The following is a 19,378-nucleotide window of genomic DNA, read 5'->3' as shown; positions in this document are numbered from 1 at the left end:
AATAAATAGTTGTGGGTAGGAAAGAAGGCATCTTAAAGCACCAGATTTGAATCATGGTCCAATTACTTCTTAATTTTGTTGGGCATACAGCTTAACCTCTTGTACCTCGGTTTCCTCATCTGTAGAGTGGAAGTAACAACAGGACTTGCCTTATAGGTTGGGCATGGGGATGTGAGAGCTTAGCACAGGGCAAGCACCAACAATGCTCGGTGCCACTGCCATCAGAGATAGAATCATTGATGTTCCAGAACAGGCAGTTACTTCAAAGATTAACCTCTGAATGTCAAGGATGGGGAAGCTGAAGGTCAGGGAGGTCAAGTACTTCCCAAGGTCAACCAGAGAGTTGGAGACGCAGCTGAACTTCCCTGGCTCTGGATCCGGGGCCCAAAGACTTGACAAAAGACCCCGTCAGAGTAGCAATCACCTCCCTCCCCAGCCAACAGCCCAGCCCTCCCTCCTGAGCACTTGAAAGTCTGAATAATGGGAGAGGCGCTGAGGCTCAGGAGGAAGGCCAGCAAGATTACAGAGCAGCAGTGGCTCAGCCCTGAACAGCGCTGCTAACAATGAGTGTTCTCTGGGTTCCGAGACGCAGAGAATAGAGTGGGAAGGGGGCTGAAAGGGCTCTGCGGGGAGGAAGCCCCGAGCTGAACGAGAAGGAGGATTGAAGTGGAGAGGAGGGAAGGAAGGGCGGGCCTGGCAGGGGGTCCAGCAGGAGCTGAAGCGTGGAGGTGGGAAGGGACTCAGAAGGAGAGGCTGAGGATAGTTTAAGAGGGGGTGGGGACCAGCAAGAGTGGGAGGGGAGGGGAGGCTGGGCCTCAAAGCCTAAGTCAGGGGGACAAGGTGGACCTTCGGGGACTTGCCATGGCAGATTCTGGGCCCTAGAAGGGGCTGGGGCAGAGGCAGGGAGAGTGGCCAGGGCCAGAACTGTGACCGCTCTCCCCTCCGCAGACACCTGCTACGTGCTGTCCTTCTCCATCATCATGCTCAACACCAGCCTCCACAACCCCAACGTCCGGGACAGGCCACCTTTTGAGCGCTTTGTGTCCATGAACCGCGGCATCAACAATGGTAGTGACCTGCCTGAGGACCAGCTGCGGGTGAGAGAGGCGCAGCCCACCCAGCCCGGCCCGGGGAATCCAGGAGGGACCTGTCCTTAGTGGATGGCCCAGGAGGGGCTCCTCTGAGATAGACAGCCTCCAGTGGGGACTCTGCTGATGTGGCCCACCCAGGCTATGACAGTCTTGAGAGGCACCGTCACAAAGCACGTTGGTGCTGAAACCCACCTGCCCAAGAGAGGCCCCCATTTTGAGAAGGATGTCCGAGATAGACCACCCAGGAGGTCCACCCAGATTTAAGCCTTTGGGGGACTCTGGGCAGCCATTGTTCACATCTTCCCAAAAGGGTACCTCACACAGCCCAGGTCTACTTATTAGAATAGAGATTCTTAGACGCTCAGCGTGTCAGGCCTGGAAACCCTCAGTCTCTGCTCTAAGCCCTCTGTCCTTTAGAGAGGAGGAAACTGAGGTCTCCCACAAGGCCCTACTTGAGCTGGGGAGCCCAGCAGGCACCAAACCTCCAGTTGCTTCCTCAAATAGCCTGCACCCCTGCCACACCATGCCAGGCTCCGCGCCCAGCACAGGGGCCACAGGGATGAATCAACCACATATGCTGCTCTGACCAAGTTCAGGGTCTGGTGGGAGGACCGTACACATGTGAATTACAAGGCTGCATGATTCATGCCGTGCTGGCTGTGGGGAGGGAGCTCTGGAGACGCAGATCTGCTGTCACTGCGGCTGTCATTGCTCTGGGGGCAGGGAAGGGTGCCATCCTGGAAGTCTCCACAGAGGAGGTGACTTCTGAACTGGGCCTTGAAGGTTACATGGGAGCTTCCCAAAGAAGCTGGGAAATGAGATTTCGTAAAGAAGAAGTGGCCAGAATGGAGCCGTGTCCTGGTTGGGGAAGGAGAGGTGTCCAGTGTGGCCGAGGTGTGGTATATATGCACAGTACTGGGTGACAGGGTGGGGCCAGAGTGTCCAGGGCTTCCAATGACAGCCTCAGGAGTTTGCCTATTTCCTCCGGGCCACAGGGAGCCAGGGGGAATTTACAAGAACAGGAAGGAGAGATTCAGAGCCTGGCTTAGGAAACATGAATGGACAAGTTCACTTCAAGGACTGGAGATGCTCCAGAGTCCCATGAGCTTCAATCTCCTCCATGGTCAGAGTCCAGCAGGGGAGGGGCGGAGGGGGCGCGAACACCACGTCCCAGCTCGGCACCGAGTATACCTATACCTCCTGCCTCCAAGGCTGGGGTGGATCCTGGATCTGGAATGATTCCGGTGCCCCCTCGGTGTTTGAGAACTGCCTCACCCTTAACCCACCTCTTGCTTGGTCCCAAGAGGAGAAAGGGCATCAGAGAGGAGCCACTGCACAGCATGAGAGCGTGAAAGCTGGTTGGAGCTCAGGTCTATACCCTTCTTCCCCATTTGCCTGCTAGGTGACCTTGGGCAATGACTCACTGGAGTCAAAGCCACTATCCCCTCTGCCAGGAGAGTGGGGATAATAATATCTGCCACGGGGAGTAACTGTTTTAAATGTTACGGGCAGAGCCTGTGCCAGGTCTATAATACCTGCCCCCTGCATGGCTCCCCAGCTAAAGCAGGGCCTGTGGCTTATGTCACTATTAAAAATAATTAATAATGAAAAAAGCCCCAGCACTTAGTAAAATGCCTGAAACATTTTAAAAGGCATTTGAACATTGGTGACTCATTTCATCTGGGGTCCTCGTGGTGCTATGCGGGCACACCTTGTCTGGCAGGGAATGAGTTAATTACCTCCCAGCACTGGTCCTGCCGCTCTCCCAGGTGCCACATTATTGCCTCCAGCTCCCAGTGAGCCCTCTTCAGCATCTCCCTCCTTAGCTGTTTTTCCCAATTCCAGCCTTTTGTTAATAACAATGCACCACATTTGTATGGAACTTGTAAGTTTCTTCTCACCAGGCTTTGGGGTCTATTATCTCAATTTAGCTACAAAATCTGCCCAGGAGGCCTAGGAAGCCCTTATTATCCTCTTTGGCAGCCCAGAGAGGCAGACACAGACTAGGGGAAAGAACAGAGCACCAGAGTCAGAACCACCTCCAGCCCCGGCTACCCCACTTTCTGGTTGTGTGACCTTGGGAAAGTGGCTTGACCTCTGTGAGCCCCAGTTCATAGGATTAGTGCAGAAGTGTAAGGTGTTCAGCCAAGTGCCTGGTGTAGTTGGAGTGGCTACTCAATCCTGAAGCTTCCCACACAGGCAGCTGCGTGGATTTGGGGATCCTCTTGCCTTCTGCCTAGGCCTCATTTTCCCCATATATGAAGCAAGGATTCAGTTTTAAGTACCTTCAGACAGTCCAAGGTCACCACTTGGCAGAAGGATTCTCCAATTTGGGCCCGTTAAGTGAGGAGGACACACAATGCTTTTAAGTGACCCAATTTGCAAAATTAAGTCTACATAGATATGACCCAGAGAGGTCACTCCAAGGGTACACAGACCACAAGGATGCACAGCTGGGAAAGGCTGTGGAGAGGTGCACAGTGGTAGTTGGGGGACAGGAGGGTTGAACCAACCTTGCTCTGGCCATCCAGATGGGGCAGGGGGCAGAGTTCCCAAGAAGCTCAAGGCAAAGGCACAGTGTTCAGACTCACAGGGATGGGAGGTCAAATCCCAGCTCTGCCCTTACGTCTGTGTGACCTTGGACGTGAGCCTCAGTTTCCTCATCTGCAAAGTGGGCTGATGATGCTGGCTTCATATCGTTTTCTGAGAAGCTGTCAGGCGCCTGGCACTCAGCAGGCCTTGAGAAAAGCTAGAAGAGGAACCACCCACCCTGAGGGCTGTGGGAGGGGGAGCTATGGTGGAGGCGGCACAGGGGATGAGAGGACAAAGAACTCCACTCTCTGATGTCAAAGTTGGAGAAACTGAGGCCCAGACAGGGTAACAGTCTCCCAGTTTCGGGCATCTTCTGCCATAGGCAGCCCTGCACCTCCTGGGTCCTTGCCCAGACCCCTCGGTCAGAATGGACTGTGGACTGGGCACAGTGCTAAGTACTTTATGTTCGTATTAAGTCATCCCATCCCCAGTTTACAGCAGAGGACACTGAGCTCCATGAGAGGTAGCTGGCCAGAGGTCTCATAGTTGGAGTCCTGATTGGAACCCATGACTGACTTCAGAGCCTATCCCTCTGCAGAGGCCATAAGGCAAGACTTGGGGATGGAGGACTTGGCTGTGCTTTCCAGCTACCAGTTACTTCCTAGCTAGGGGAATCTTAATTCATGTCACTGAAAAGATCAGAGATCGATCTGCCTTCAGAAATGTTGGCTTCAGGCTCAGCTAGATCCAGATGCCCAGTGACATCAGGGCCTGATCCAGTTGCCCCATCTCTCAACAACCCCCTCCTCTGTGTTAATTTCTCTCTTAAACCAGCTCTGCCCAGGAGTGGCAGAGATGGCCTGGCCTTCCTGTGCCCTCACAGTCCTCCTCCTCAGCGGTTTCAGCTAAAGTCCCAGGATTAATGCTTATTGGCTGGCTTGGGCCTGAACTGAACTCCCTGAACCGCGGCTAGCAGAATGAAATGCTCTAATCAGCCAGATGTGAGTCATTCACCCCCTCCTGGAGCCTGGGGCTGGGGACCTGTGGGTGTCAACACTGCCGAGTGACCTGAACAGAACAGAGAGGAGCAGAGACACCCCAGAGGGAAACTGGGGAGGTGGGGGTGGAGGGACACTGAGTCAGCGGGGCCACTGGAAGGAGGAGGCCCTTGCATTTCTGCACATCCACCCAGCTGGGAGAAAACAGCTGGGCCCAGGGGTTTGGCGGCAGTGCGTGCAGGGCGTTTTCTTGCAGAAGAGGTTGGTGTTTACAGGGGACAGGAAATGTGGGTGGACTCAGCCGTTTTCTTTGCGGGGGCAGAATGCACAGGCTGATACAGTGACCGCAGAAGCTGCTGGGTCCCCCTGTGGGTTTTGTGGCGGTCAAGACCCGCTGTGTACCCCCCTGCAGAGCTCCTTGGGCTTGCAAATATCTGTCTGTGCTGACAGCTTTGTTGATGGGGCCTTCCTGTTTCAAGCCCTTGTTCAACCAGCCAGTGCCACCTGGGAATTCCCGGGGATGCATGTAGGGGATCCCCAGAGAGAAACTGGTGCCCGCTCTTCCCCACCCCCATAGCCCCACAGCCAGACTGAGCCCAGGGAAGCCACTCCCAGCCCCAGCCCTGACTCTGGACCCCTGAGCTCTGAGGTCAGAAAAGACCTTAAAGAACCAGCAAGCCCCATTTCTAAAACTTTGAGAGAATCAGACAGTATTTGGGAGAATTTTCATTTAAAATCTCAAAGAAAGCATCTGAATAGAAACATCTGAGCAGCAGCACACACAAACACAGCGAAAGGAAATGATTTCATCCTCTGAGACAACACTGCGCTTGCTTTTAATATGCAGAAATGGACAGTTTAGACTGGTTCTCCAAACACTTGGAAACCTAGGCAGGTTGCTCATAGAACGCAGTATCTCATGGCAGGAGATTCAAAGCACACGGGGTGATCTGGCGCCAGCAGCCAGCCACACCTTGCCCACAGGGAACTTGCAGACCTGGCTTACTTACTTCCAGTGACATACTTACTTCCAGTGACAAAGAGCTCATTACTCTATAAGGCTGCTCTCACACATGTCACCAGCTCTTACTGCCTGAAAGGCTTCCATGGAGAACTGCAGTCTGCTTTCTAGGAGCTCCCCAGACCCTACCCTGGCCCATCCAGAATAGGTCTGCTGAGGAGAGGGGTTTCTGAGAGTCACAGCCAGCATCCCACCCTGGGCTCTCCCTCAGCTGGGCCTCTCAACATGAAGTGGCCTATATCCTCCTCCCTGGTGGCTCCTCAGTGGCCCCTCAACTCAGGGACGTCCCTGCTGCTACACCTAAGCAAGAGAGGACCCTCCTCCCATGGCTTTTGCCAAGGTTGCTGTGCCCCAGAGACAGAGAGAGAATACATGTGTTTGTGTGTGTCTGTGTCTGTGTGTGTAAGCATGCATGTGTGCGTGAGCATGCATGTATATATGTGTGCATGTATATTGTGAGTGTGCGTGCATGTATGTGTAAGAGTGCATGTATGTGTGCGCAAGCATGCATGTGTGTGAGCATGCATGTATATAAGTGTGCATGTATGTGTGTAAGTGTGCATGTGTGTACATGTATGTGTGAGTGTGTATGTATATGTGTGTATGTGTGTGCATAACCATGCATGTATATGTGTGAGCATGCATGTATATGTGTGCATATATGTGTGAGAGCATGCACGCACGTGTAAGTATGCATGTATATGTGTGAGCATGCATGTGTGTGTGTGCACTTGCGTGTGAATATGCATGCATGTGTGTGAGTGTGCACTTGTGTGTGAGTATGCATGCATGTGTGCGCATGTGTGTGCATGCATACAAGTGTGCATGTGTGTAAGCGTGCATGTGTGTGCATGTGTGAGTGTGCATGTATGTGTGAGCATACATTTATATAAGTGTGCATGCATGTGTGTGAACGTGCTCGCATGTGCATGTGTGTGTGAGTGTGCATGTGTGTGTGAGTGTGCACGTGTGTGTGTGTAAGCATGCACGTTTGTATATGTATGTGTTTGAGGGGCTGAGCCCTGCTCACCTGCCCTGCAGTAGCACAGAGGGAAGCATGACGAGGGTGGCGGGGAGGCAAGGCCAGGCCCGGGCTGAATGAAGGGAACCAGAGAGGGGCTCACCAAGAAAAGCCTAGGGGGCCACAATAAACTAACAGGTGAGGAAAGAGTATGCCTGCAGGTGAGTGACCTGCTCAAGGCCACACAGGCCAGGCCAGGCCTAGACCTTGGACTCAGGCGGACTCACAGCCAGGTCTTTCTCTCCATTCTCTTGGGGCAGAACCTCTTCGACAGCATCAAGAGTGAGCCCTTCTCCATCCCTGAGGACGACGGCAATGACCTCACTCACACCTTCTTCAACCCAGACCGGGAGGGCTGGCTGCTCAAGCTGGGTGAGAGGCCAACAGACACACGTCGTCGCATGCACATTCACGCACACGCGGGCACACATTGTCACACACACACTCGTGCACGCGTGGGCACACATCGTCACATGCACACTGATACACGCGTGAGCACACGTCGTTGCATGCACACTTATGCACGCACAGACACACGACTGACACGAGGCTCACATGCATCCTGGGGGATGGAGTTGGACAGCCTCCAGGTCTCCTGGCCCCCAGTGCAGTCGTCTGCCTGCCCCATCCATCCGTCTGTCCTGAGAATGAAGGGAGCCAGTGGAGGGGGCTGAGCTGTAAGCCGGGCGAGAGGCAGACCGACTCACTGACAAACGCTTCAGCTGCAGTTCTGTTTCTCTCTCCCCAAAGGAATGGGGAGAGAAGTCATAGCAAGAAGTACCATTTGTTCAGAACCTACTGAGCTCAGGCAAGGTGCTGGCTGGTCCCCCCTACAGCCGAACAGTAAAGTCAGGGATCTGCCTGAGGCCACACAGCCAGCCAGGGGCAGATTTGAGGGGGCAGAGGGTTAGGTGTCCCTAAGGAGGGGAGGAAGGATGACAGGATGTGGCTTAGAGGGAGGCTCCTTTCAAGCTGACTGGGGGCAGGGAGGACCTGCACCCTGCAGAGGGCAGCTGGGGTGGGTGCTGCAGTAACAGTGGCTGCACAGTCCAGCAGGGGAACCCCAGTGCCCGGCTATCTGCCCCTGCCTCCCACACACACTTCCTGAAGCCTCTCCAGCAGGGACAGCCCAGCCGGGGACAGCACCTCCAGGGCAGGTGAGGACAGATGCCTCACGTTGAAGCAGAGGTCTCAACCTGGCTCACCTCCAGCAACGCTGAGCCTCCAGAACCTCCTGTCTACCAAGCCCTGTGCCAGTCCTGCCCAGTGCCCCCCAGGAGCCCCCGAGTCCTCTGACTCTCCACACCACACCCCAGTCCATCCTCCTCCAGAGCACTTGGCCTCCTGTCCTGCCCCAGCCACGTGCTGTCTGCCCCTGAGAAGCTCTATGTCATAAATCCCAACTCAGATGGGAGAGGGGGTCTCAGAGTCACACAGCCCTGGGCCCAAATCCCAGCTCCTTCACCCAAGTGCTGACGGGCAGGTTCTTCAGCCTCAGTTTCTGTAGCTGTAAGATGGGAAGAATGATCTTTGGGAGGGTTAAATGTGCAGCAAAATGGCCAAGAGTTGGGCTCTGGTACTAGGACACTGGGGTTCGAATCCCAGTTCTGCTGCTGAACCGTGGGCAGGCAATTTTACCTCTCCATGACTGTTTCCTCGTCTGTAAAATGGCGTTAACAATGGTCCTCTCTTCATACATGGTTATGAGGATTAATAAGTAATATTTTTTAAAACCTCTAGAGCAGTGCCTGGCAAATGAAGGATGAAATGCTTAGCACTAGCACAGTGCCAGGCAGGGATCAAGCTAAGGAATGAAGCAATGGAACATGGTAGCCAGGAAGATCATTCCTAGGACCTGATCACGGAGGCCACCCAAACGCCAGCTCAAGCAGCTCCAGGGAAGCCTGGGGGTGACCGGAGCCACTAAGGTTCTCGTCTGAGAAAGGGATAGATGTGGGGGAAGGTGTGGTGGATGAGGGTTAGGGCACTCAGCTGGGGGTCCAGGGGAAAGCATCCGAGGCCCTGCCCTTCCCTGGGGGAGGTGTCAGTGACCCAGGAGGAGGACTGACCAGCTTGCTACATTGGCCTTGCGCAGGGGGCCGCGTGAAGACGTGGAAACGGCGCTGGTTCATCCTGACTGACAACTGCCTCTACTACTTCGAGTTCACCGCTGTGAGCAGGGGTCCCCTGGGCCTTCCCCTGCCCCCGCCTCTCCCCGCACGACTCCCTTCCCAACGCCCGCTGAGCAGTCGACTAACACAGCTTTGGATCCTTTGAGATCACTCAGTTCCCCTCCACGCCCATTTTACAGATGGGGAAAACGGGTACACTGAGGAGGGACGGGCCAAGGTCCTAGGCAGAGCCCAGGCTTAAAGCTGGGCCTCCTAACTTCCAGCCAGAGCTCTTCACGTGCTGCTTCTAACTTCCATCTCCCCGTGGCTGGACAGTCTCGGAAGACGAGCATGCTCCTCTTTGAGTCTGGGGAACCCCACACATTCACGCCCTGCCTTGGGCCTCAGGGTTCCACTTCCTGACCCTGACCTTCCTTCCCCTTTCCCTGTAGGACAAGGAGCCACGGGGAATCATACCCCTTGAGAACCTCTCCGTGCAGAAGGTGGATGACCCCAAGAAGCCAGTAGGTGTTCAGGCTGGGGGGCTCAGAGGCTGGAGTCACTGGGAAATTTCCTAAACAGAATGTGGGGAGAGGGCCTGAGGCTGGGCTCTCCAGGAAGCCAGGCTGTGTCCCTCACACCTTCCCTATGGCTCAGGGCCGCCTTCTCTCCCTCCTGGGCCCATGGACAGTGGGAAAAGATCAATGTCGGTCCAAGGACGTGGTTGTCCCCTGTTGTCCCACACAGCCCGACTGGCTGGATGGCCCTGCGTAAGCACCACGCCATTCAGAACCTCAGTGAGCCCACGTGTCACATAGAGACGTTAGGGAGGATGGCAGATTCAAGAGCCTGGCACAGAGAGAGTGCTCAGTGTGGGAGGAGCAGCTCCTGCCCCTTCGCCTGTCATAGGGCTGTCACACTGATCAGGGACACCAGCGTCTGAGCCTCCTGGAGAGCTCACCCAGCCTCCCTCTCTTCCCACCCCTGCCTGGCCACCTCTCCACAGTTCTGCCTGGAGCTCTACAACCCCAGCTGCCGAGGCCAGAAAATCAAGGCCTGCAAGACCGATGGTGACGGCAGGGTGGTGGAGGGCAAGCACGAGTCGTACCGGATCTCAGCCACCAGTGCCGAGGAGCGTGACCAGTGGATCGAGGCCATCCGGTAAGGAGTGCCCAGGTCTGGGGATGGCTTTCCATCACCTTCCAGAAGGCCCTGCTTCTTCTGGGCCTTGCTTCCTTTTCTGTAAAGTGGGCTAACTCCAGTCTCTCCCTCCTGTTTCTGGCCAGCAAACCCCTTCCTTCCACCCGTATTCCATGGGCACTTTCTGTGTGCCCGGGACCAGGCCAGGCCCCACGACACAGGGAAGGGAGAGACCCACTGCATGGGGTTGGTGGGAGAATAGAGCAGAGTTGCACATAAAACTCTTGCCCCGCCCTTGCCTGGCACATGGTGAGTGCTCTTGTTGGCTTCACTATCCAAAGTGGCCTGGGAAGGACCTGGTGGAGGTAGAGGGACGGGCTTTCCAGATAAACTTCCAGGTAAAAGGACCCGTGTGGGCAATCAGCAGGCAGGCCACCTGCACAGCATCCCGGAGTCCAAATGAGGCTAAGCAGTATGGGAGCTGAAACTGCTGAGCATGGCAAAGCCACAGCCACTGTGGTGAAGAGCTTCGGTTTCTCCTGGGGCACTGAGGAGCCATAGACTGATAAATAGGGAGGGGTGGCTGGGTGAGGAAAGCCAAAGTGTAGGGACTGGTTCTGTGGTGCCACCAACAGGAGAGACACGAGGAAGATGCACCTGGTAAAGGGCAAGATGGCAAACCTACTCAAGGCTTGACTCTGAGCCAGCCCAAGACATTGGCGAGGGTGAGGCCTGGTGGCCAGAGGAAGGCAGAAGTGGTTGCTGGGCAGGGGCCGTGTCCCGGGGACTTGCAGGCTCTTTTCACCTGGGCCTTGTAGTAGAACAGCCTGTGAGGCTGCCAGGCAGACCCATTCTCACCTCCCTCTTACAGATGAGGAAACTGAGGCCCAGAGATGGGAGGGACCCGCCCAGGCCACAGAACCAGGGACAGAGCAGGGTCCAACAGGCAGGTCTGCCAGCTCCACCCCAAGCTCTTCCCATTACCTTCCGAAGGTCTACAATGGGAGCCTGGAGAGGGGCCCAGAGACATTTGGGGATAGAATTCCCAAGGCTCTCGGCTCCTGATCAGAGGCCTCACCCACTCTGGCCCTGCCCATGGGACCCTGAGCTAGGCTAGCAAGGCTGGCACAGCCCTTGCTGGGGCCATCTGGCCTTTCCCCTGTGGCAGAGCAGGCTGACGCCTCCCTGGGAGTCTCATGCCCCTGATACAAGCCCTGAGAGACCAGACCCCCTTGACGGCCAGTCCAGCCCTAAAATCTTTCCTCCCACTCTCATTCTAGAGCCAGCATCACCCGTGTCCCCTTCTATGACCTGGTCTCTACTCGGAAGAAGAAGATTGCCAGCAAGCAGTGAGATTCCTGGAGGTAGCACTGGGGTCTGGTCATCCTGAGAGTCCCATCGCCTGCAGTGCCTGGAGGTCCACCTCCCACCCCAGCACACTCTTTTGGGCCACAGACATCACTGCTCTACCCCGTTACCTTGAGCTGACTCTAGTGGGGAAGGCAGAGCTCAGGAGGGTGGGTGGGAGCTGCAGCGGGCTGAGTCCAGCAATGAGGCCCCCTGGCCTGGGCACCGAGCTGCAAGCCCCTGCCCTATATGCACTACAGGAAGGGGTGATGAGAGCAGCCAGAGGAAAGCCAGCCCCAGAATGCTGGATCTTCTCTTCTCTCTGGACTTCCGTGTCCTCGGCTCTGAAGGAGCTCTCTGCACTCAGATGCTGTCAGCCCCAACGTAGGAGGAGCTGTGGGGTCCCTAAGTGCTTCTTCTCCCTGGCAAGGCTCTTCCTTTTCAGGGGTATCTCTGCCAGCCCCTCCCCTGCCCTCAGGTCGGGCTTGACCCTCTCTGCCTAAGCAGAGCTCAGCACACACACAGCTCAAACCCACGGACAGGACCGCAGGACAGAACTCCGGGAGCACTGCCCTAGGAGCCCGGACCCCACGAGCTCAGTCCCAGCTCCACCTCTGACTCGCTGTGTGCCCTCTGCCAAGTCATGCCCAGTCTCTAGTTCTTGCAAAATTGCAGTGTTTGGACTAGAAATCTCTTGGCCCGTGCTAGCCCTGTGCCCCAGCTTTCAGCTAGAGATGGCAGCCCTTGTTTACGGAGCCAGGGCAGACCCTGGATTCAAGGTTGCTGGGGAGAGAAGAGCAGTATAGACTCCACCTTCAAGGATGTTCATTTTGAGGAGAGGAGCAGGTGGGACCCTCAAGAAAATGACGGAGAACATCCCAGACAGATGGGACTCAAGCAGGATGGGTGCTATATCCAAGAAGCCAAGAAGAGAGAGTTTTGTGCACTGTGGTTACCAGGAGGGCTGCCTGGAGGCAGTGGCTGAGCCAGCAAGTAACACAGAACTAACTCATGCTTGGAGAGGCAGAGTTTTGGCCATGGCTTTCCTTTGAGACCACTGACCAGCAGTTCCATGGTGATAAGGGGCAGACCGGCAGGTCCCAGCATCTCGAGACCCTCTGCAGCAGTATCATCAGAGTAGAGCTGACTTCTAGTACCCGAGCAGCCAGCTCTGTCTCCAGGGAGGCCTGCCTGGAGGAGGAGTCCACTAACAGGAAACACTTCTCACCCCCTCACACAGGCGCAGGGGAGCCCCTAGAGGGAAATTCCTTGGCAGGGGAGCAGGAAATGTCGCCTCTGCCCCACTGCCAGCCTGAGTAGGCGAGGAACAGGGGGCTCCCCCAGAAGGAACCGCAGCTTGCGAGGCGCCTCTCCTCGTCCCCACCCACCCCCACATGTGCACACCTTCCGCAGGGTCAGGATGGAGTAACTGCCTTGCAAGGTGGTGAGACTCCTGTCTCTGGAGGTCTGCAAGCACCGGGTAGTGATGTTGCACCAAACAAGGTCTGGGTTGGGCGTCTGCAGGAGGAGACCTTGTGGGACATTTGAGGACATCCACAGATTCTTGTCAGCCTGGGAACTAAGCCCTGCCGCTGTCACCTCATTGGTCCATGAAGGAGCAGCCAGGGGTGGTGGAAGGAGCACTGGGCTAGGGGTCAGGGGTCAGAGATTCTGTCCTGCCCCTGGGATACACTGGCTACTCCGTTAGTCGACTCCCTTCCCCTCTCTGGTCCTCAGCTTCCTCCATCATGGAGGGGATGGCATCATGGATTTTCTGGGCGTAAATGGCTGTTCTGAGAGTCACTCCAAAGAGAGAATAAAACTCATGATCCAACTCGTGAGTGGGCTCTGTCCTCTCTGTGACTGCGGCTGCCACCTTGACCCCACCTGGGCCCTCCACCTCCGTCCCTGTCCCAGTGGAGGAAAGGAGGGCCAGCCAGGGAAGCTGGTCACTCAGAGGGCCCTAGGACACCATCCCCGGGACATTGGCACAGGAGCCATCACCAGGGGCTGGACAGCCAATGGGGCTTCCACAAAGCAGGGGTAGGCAAGCTGGTTCTGACAAGCCCATGGAAAGGCAAAAGAACTTTCCAGCAGGCAATGCTGTCTAAAGATAGAAAGAGCCGCTGCCGGCCAGGCGTGGTAGCTCACGCCTGTTATCCCAACACCTCGGGAAGGCCGAGGTGGGAGGATCACTTGAGATCAGGAGCTCAAGACCAGCCTGGCCAACGTGGTGAAACCCCGTCTCTACTAAAAATACAAAAATTAGCAGGGTATGGTGGTGGGTGCCTGTAATCCCAGCTACTCAGGAGGCTGAGGCAGGAGAATTGCTTGAACCTAGCAGGCGGAGGTGTCACTGAGCCCAGATGGCGCCACTGTACTCCAGCCTGGGTGACAGAGCAAGACTCCATCTCAAAAGAAAAAAAAAAAAGAGCCAGGCTTGGTGGCTCACGCATGTAATCCCAGCATTTTAGGAGGCTGAGGCGGGTGGATCACCTGAAGTCAGGAGTTCGAGACCAGGCTGGCCAACCTGGGGAGACCTACTCTAAAAATACAAAAAATTAGCCAGGTGTGGTGGTGCACACCTGTAATCCCAGCTACTTGGGAGGCCAAGGCAGGAAAATAGCTTGAACCTGGGAGGCAGAAGTTGCAGTGAACCGAGATCATGCCACTGCACTCCAGCCTGGGCGACAGAGCGAGACTCCGTCTCAAAAAAAAAAAAAAAAAAAAGAAGAGAAGAAAAAAGAAAGAGAAAAAGAGCCTGCTGCCATGGGAGGTGAGTAGTATGTTCCCTGTTGCTGGAGGAGTGCAAGCACTGCTGCTCCAAGGATCACTTGGCGGGTAATAGAGGAGCTTGAATTCAATAACCTTCATTTATTTGTACATCCCACAAATGTTTGTGGAGCACCTACTGTGTGCCAGGCACTGTCCCAGACACTGGTGCAACAAGGCAGAATCCTTGCCTGCATAGGACTCACATCCCTGCAGTCCTGAACACATGCTCTTCCAGAGGGGGCAGAGCAGGCAGTGGAGGGCTGGGCTGGGCTGGGCAGAGGGCAATCCGGGGAGGCTTCTCTGAGGAGGGTGCTCGAGTGTTGGTAGCCAGGCCGGGAACAGGACACACACCTGATAATGCAGTGAGCTCACTTCATGTCTGCCCCATACAGAACTGCGAGCTCCTTGTGGGCCAGACTATGCACCTGCTCAGTGCCCAGCACACAATAGGTGCATAATAACTGCTAGTTCACCTGAAGTTAACTGATAAAAGGCCCTCTGGGTCTCAGCATCAGCAGGTGCAAATGTCCAGAGGCCTCGAGGGCTATGAGAACGTTGGTGTCTCCAGGAGATGCAGGAGTACCTGGAGAGGCCACATCACAGGCCAGGAGCGTGGAGAGCTGGGCTCTGATTCGCTGGCCCCCTGAGTCTCTCCAGGGCGTCTCTGCTCACCTTCCTGCCATTCTGCCGCTCCTTGCTCTGGTCAGCAGGGGGCTCCCACCACACGTGGATAAGAGGTTTCAACGCTGCAGCCAGACTGGGTCCCAGGACTGACCGGCTATCCCTTGCAGGGATGGGATCTCTGTCCAGAGTAGAGGCCTGGCCTGGACATCCTAAAGGGGGAGGCACCTGATCTACCAGGACCCAAGGGCTCGAGCAGCCCAGTAGACACCCATGGACACAAACAAGCATGGGCCTCCCTGCCACCCGTGCTGGTCACAGTCACCCCACTGGGGCTGGCATCGGACCTGGCACTGGGAGACTCTCGTACTCTTGCTTTCTGGCTGTGGGGCCTCGAACGAGTTGCTTACCCTCTCTAGATGGGATTTTCCTCCCTGAGGGGTTGGACCAGGTGAGTTCCATGATGAAAACTTTGAACGGGGACTTCCACATGCAAAAGGGGCTCTTGAGGGTCTCAGGCACCAGTGCAACACAGCTCCTGCCCTGGGAGGGATGGCAGGGGAGGAAGATGAGCAGGTGCCATGAAAGCCATTACTGTGAGAGGGCACAGGGGTGGGGGTGGCAACGGCAAGAGCCACCCAGAGGGCCATAGTGAAGGCTCACCTCTCCCCTGTGTCTTAAACAGGTTTCCTAAGCTCTCTGAGCCTCAGGTTTCCCATCTATAAAAGGGAAATAATTAAATATATGTAAAACGCTATCAACAGCGTTGGGCAGCTCCTGGGATGTTACGTGCTGCTATTATTGTTGTCACAAGGCAGACTGTGGGCATGCGTTCATGCAGCTACAAAAACATGGAGTTGGGGCCATTGGAGGGGGAAAGATTCATGTGAGCAGTGGGGCCGTGGGGGAGATCTGGGAAGACTTCTTGGAAGAGGTGTGCTTAGGAAAGATAAGCCAAGTGGAGGCCTGAGCCTTCCAGCCAGTGGGGCCAGTAGGAGACAGGACAAGGATGCAGGTCAAGGCAAGGTATTTCTGGAACTCCCTTGGGCCCCAAACACAAGCCCCAGTGGGTCAAAAGAATGCAAGGTTGAGGGAGGCTGGGTGCCAGCCGGGACTGAGCTGCGTGCACAGGGCAGGATCCTTGCAGCTCTGGGGCCGCAGCTCTGGCTGCATGAAGCTCTGAGTGGGACATCCAGTAATGTGGCTGCTGAACGGAGACATCCCAGCCTGAGGGAGGACTAACTGGGCACAGAAGGCTCTGGGTTGGAATAGACCAGGGCAGCGGGGCTTGGAGAAGGCAGAGTGGGCCCCTGCCAGGTACCTGGGGAGGAGGAGCCCCTCCATCTTGAGGCCTGGCACGCAGAGCTGCTGGGGGACAGGAGAGGGGGGCAGGCAGCCCAAGTCGAGTGGCAGGTGTGAAAGACCTGGAGAAATTGATTTATTACAGACATGAAAGGAGCTAAATATGTTTGCTGGCTCGGCAATGACGCAGGCCCTCCCCAGGGGTCTGCAAGGGTGAGCATCAAAGACAGGCCTGCTCCCACCAGGACACTGGCAGGCTCCAGCCCCTCCTTCCGGGAGGACCACCTCCTACCCCAAGTGTCCTGAGAGCCTGGCCTCTGAGGGGTACCAGAGACCCAGCCACTCACACCTGCATGCCCCCCAACTCTCCAGACTGCACCCAGAATGGCTGAAGAATGAAGCCGGAGAATGAGACACATCTGGGTCAAAATCCTGACCTTGTCCCCAACTGCCATGTGATCCTGGCCCAGTGGCGGACCCTCTCTGGACCGCCCCACGAGTCAGCTCCACCTCCCTCCCTGTCTGGCAATGTTGTCCCATCCATTTCGGCTTCTTCCTGACAGCACAGCCTCCTCTGCCCAAGATCCACCAACCACCCTCCAGGAGAAAAGCCAGACTCCGCAGGGCCTCGCTGGGGAGAACAAGCTCTTCCCGTGACAGTGCCAGGCCGGGCGCTGGGCTCTGGAGAAACGTGGGCGAATCTGGTCTGCAGGCAGGGCCAGCAGAGGAGGAAGAAATGACCTTGCGGTGAGGAGTGACAGTAAGGATGAGGGAAAGGGGGGCTGTGGGGCCTGGGGAGACCGAAGCACAGAGACCCCACCCAGGAGTCTGGCACATTTGAGAAGCAGTGAATTCTTTGGTGGGCCTGGAGGAGGCCTGCCTGGAATAGCGGGACTTGGAATGGAACGGAAGCGGAGCCACACTGGCCAGCCTGCATGGGTGACTTTACCAGAACGATGACGGGAGCCAGGGAAGGGTTCAAAGCAGGAGAGAGGCTCTACTGGAGGCCGTCTGGGGATAGCCCCTCAGATCGACCACTCAAGGGATGGATTAAGGAGGCTAGGTGGGCCATAGGGGGCTGGAGAAGATGAGGGAGGAACAGAGCGGTTGCTCAACAGGAGGAAAGAGGCTTGACGGGCCTCCAGGACTAAGACTTGTGGGAGGTGACAGCATTCCCCAAAACAGCCCAGCAAAGGGCAGGTCGGGGGAAGGAGTTGGGAAGAGGAGAGGTGAACAGGTCACACTGTGTCAGAGGGGCAGCAGGACCTCCCCGTGGACACCTTCAACTGCGAGTTAGACGAGGGCCTTGGGCTCAGCAGACAGCCCTTCCCACCTCCTCTTCCGCACCCTCTTATCTCCTCCTCCTCTCCCCCCTCCCACCTCTCTCATTTGCCCCTCCCTCCCTCCCCTGTCTACCCGATTCCACCCCCTCCGGCTTCTTGGCCATTTAGTCTTGGCTCAGTGGTGTATACTGGCAGGCACCTGGGTCCTGGGGTCCACCTGCAGGCCTGGGTTCCAATCCAAGTGTGTGGGTTCTTAACAGCACGTGACCCTCGAAAGTAACTCACAAAGACCCAGGTTTGCTCTGGACACCCCTGCCCATCCCCACCATGCCCAGCATCAATATGTCATGGCTAAAGCCACCAACCATGGAGCACTCACTAAGGCCAGCACCTCCCACTACGTGCTGTCTTCCAACCTTCCGGCACTCCCTAAGCAGGCGTGACTATCCTCAATTTACAGAGAAGGGCCTGAGGCTCGATCTGGCCCAGCCAAGAAGGACCTGAGCCGGCATGGAACCAGAGCCATCTGATTTGAAACCTGTGTCAGGGCGGCCACAAACTCATCATCCATAATAGGCCCTTCCTGTGAGTGCTAGAATCTGGATTTCAGGGGACGCCAGGACAACAGGCACAAACCAGGACTGCTCCAGGCACCCCAAGATATATGTCTGATATCACCCTAGATATCAGACATATGCACAAGCGCAGCAAGGAACTGGGGTCACTCTGGGTGGCCCTGTGGACTGGAAGAGCTGTGCCCCGTGGCTGCTTTATCCTGGAGAAGGAAAGGACAGCTGTTTCCTCCGGAGCAGATCGGGCTCAGCCTCTACTGCTACCAATTCACCCAGCGAACTTTTCTCCACGGTGAGTCTCCCCAAGTCCTACCCCAAAGTGGCACCATGTGGACTGACGCTAGATTGGGTGAATCTGGTCTACTGCCTGCCCTCAGCAGATATTAGCTGTCACTGTTACGTTCTTGATGGAGTCTCCCTCGAGAGGGCTGAGACCAAGGACTCTGAACAGGACAGAAGCATGGAAGGTAATGGGGGCTGTCTATGCCATCCTGCCAGCTCTCCTCCTGCAGGAAGCCCTCCCTGACCACCCCTGTCCCCAGGGCTCCTTTAAGACTACAGAGGTTTCACAGTTTGGCTTTTGGTGGGGTGGCTTCCTGGTCTGGGGTTGCCAGGCTCAAAGATTTTGTTCGGCTGCTGAACGCCAAGGCCTACAAGCCCTCTCCTTTTCCATCCTTCTCGGCTTCTATATGGGGCCCTCCAGCCCTATCCAGAAATGCCCTGGCCTATAAAAGCAGCCTTCCTGTTCTTTCATGAGGAAACCAAAGTTCACGGACATTCAGGGACAAGCCCTAAATCACCCAGCACAGAGGCTCCATGAAGAAGGCCGAGGCAGAAGGCGCTGGCATTTGTAGAACATACTTCATCTCATCTGATCCTCCCAAGAGCCCACAAGGTATAAACAGGATTATTCCCATTTAACAGACGAGGATGTGGAGGCTCGGAGAGCTTGTGACTTGCCCAGAGTCACACAGCCAGGAACAGGCATCTGATCCGATTGTTAAGGCCAGGAGGACCCACCGACCGGAAGGCTCCGGCAGAAGGGGAAGATGAATTCTGTGACCTTTCCAGTCCCTTTGATCCTTTGAAGCTAAAGCTTAATTCTTCTCTTTCTCCTTCCCCCAAGGGATTTTTAGTTCATAAATAAGAGCCCTGAGGGGACCAACCTTTGATCCAAAGAAATGATGTTTTAAGAAAACATCCCCTATTTAAAAATTAATAAAACATGCTCATTGCAGAAAATTGGAAAGCGCAATGAAGAGGAAGAAAAATCTTAGACCAAAAAACGAATGAGATCATGTCCTCTGTTGCAACATGGCTAGAGCTGGAGGCCATTCCCCTACGCAAACAAACATAGACAGGAGCAGAAAACCAAATACCACATGTTCTCACGTATAAGTGGAATCTAAACAATGAGGACACATGAATACCAGGAGAGAGACAACAGACACTGGGGCCTTCTGGAGGGTGGAGAGTGGGAGGAGGGAGAGGATTAGAAAAAAATACCTGGTGGGTACTATGCCTATTGTCACCTGGGTGACAAAATCATCTGTATACCAAACTC

At 55.6% G+C, this 19,378-nt stretch overlaps 1 protein-coding gene across 3 annotated transcripts in view; it reads left to right on the top strand.

The window, feature by feature from the left end:
* The window catches only part of CYTH4 (cytohesin 4), a 32,800-nt gene extending 19,705 nt beyond the window's left edge, over positions 1 to 13,095 (top strand). For 2 of the 3 annotated variants that reach the window (XM_077948180.1, XM_077948179.1), the window contains exons 8-13: positions 949 to 1,097; positions 6,924 to 7,035; positions 8,759 to 8,835; positions 9,227 to 9,298; positions 9,781 to 9,935; positions 11,195 to 13,095. In XM_077948180.1, the coding sequence (XP_077804306.1) occupies positions 949 to 1,097; positions 6,924 to 7,035; positions 8,759 to 8,835; positions 9,227 to 9,298; positions 9,781 to 9,935; positions 11,195 to 11,267 (638 nt within the window). In that variant the 3' untranslated portion in view covers positions 11,268 to 13,095. 3 annotated transcript variants of the gene reach the window in all.
* The last annotated feature ends 6,283 nt before the right edge of the window (positions 13,096 to 19,378 follow it).

The sequence above is a fragment of the Macaca mulatta genome, chromosome 10 (genome assembly GCF_049350105.2).
Source record: "Macaca mulatta isolate MMU2019108-1 chromosome 10, T2T-MMU8v2.0, whole genome shotgun sequence".
Classification (NCBI taxonomy): Eukaryota; Metazoa; Chordata; class Mammalia; order Primates; family Cercopithecidae; genus Macaca; species Macaca mulatta.
This window is presented reverse-complemented; position numbering and strand designations above follow the sequence as displayed.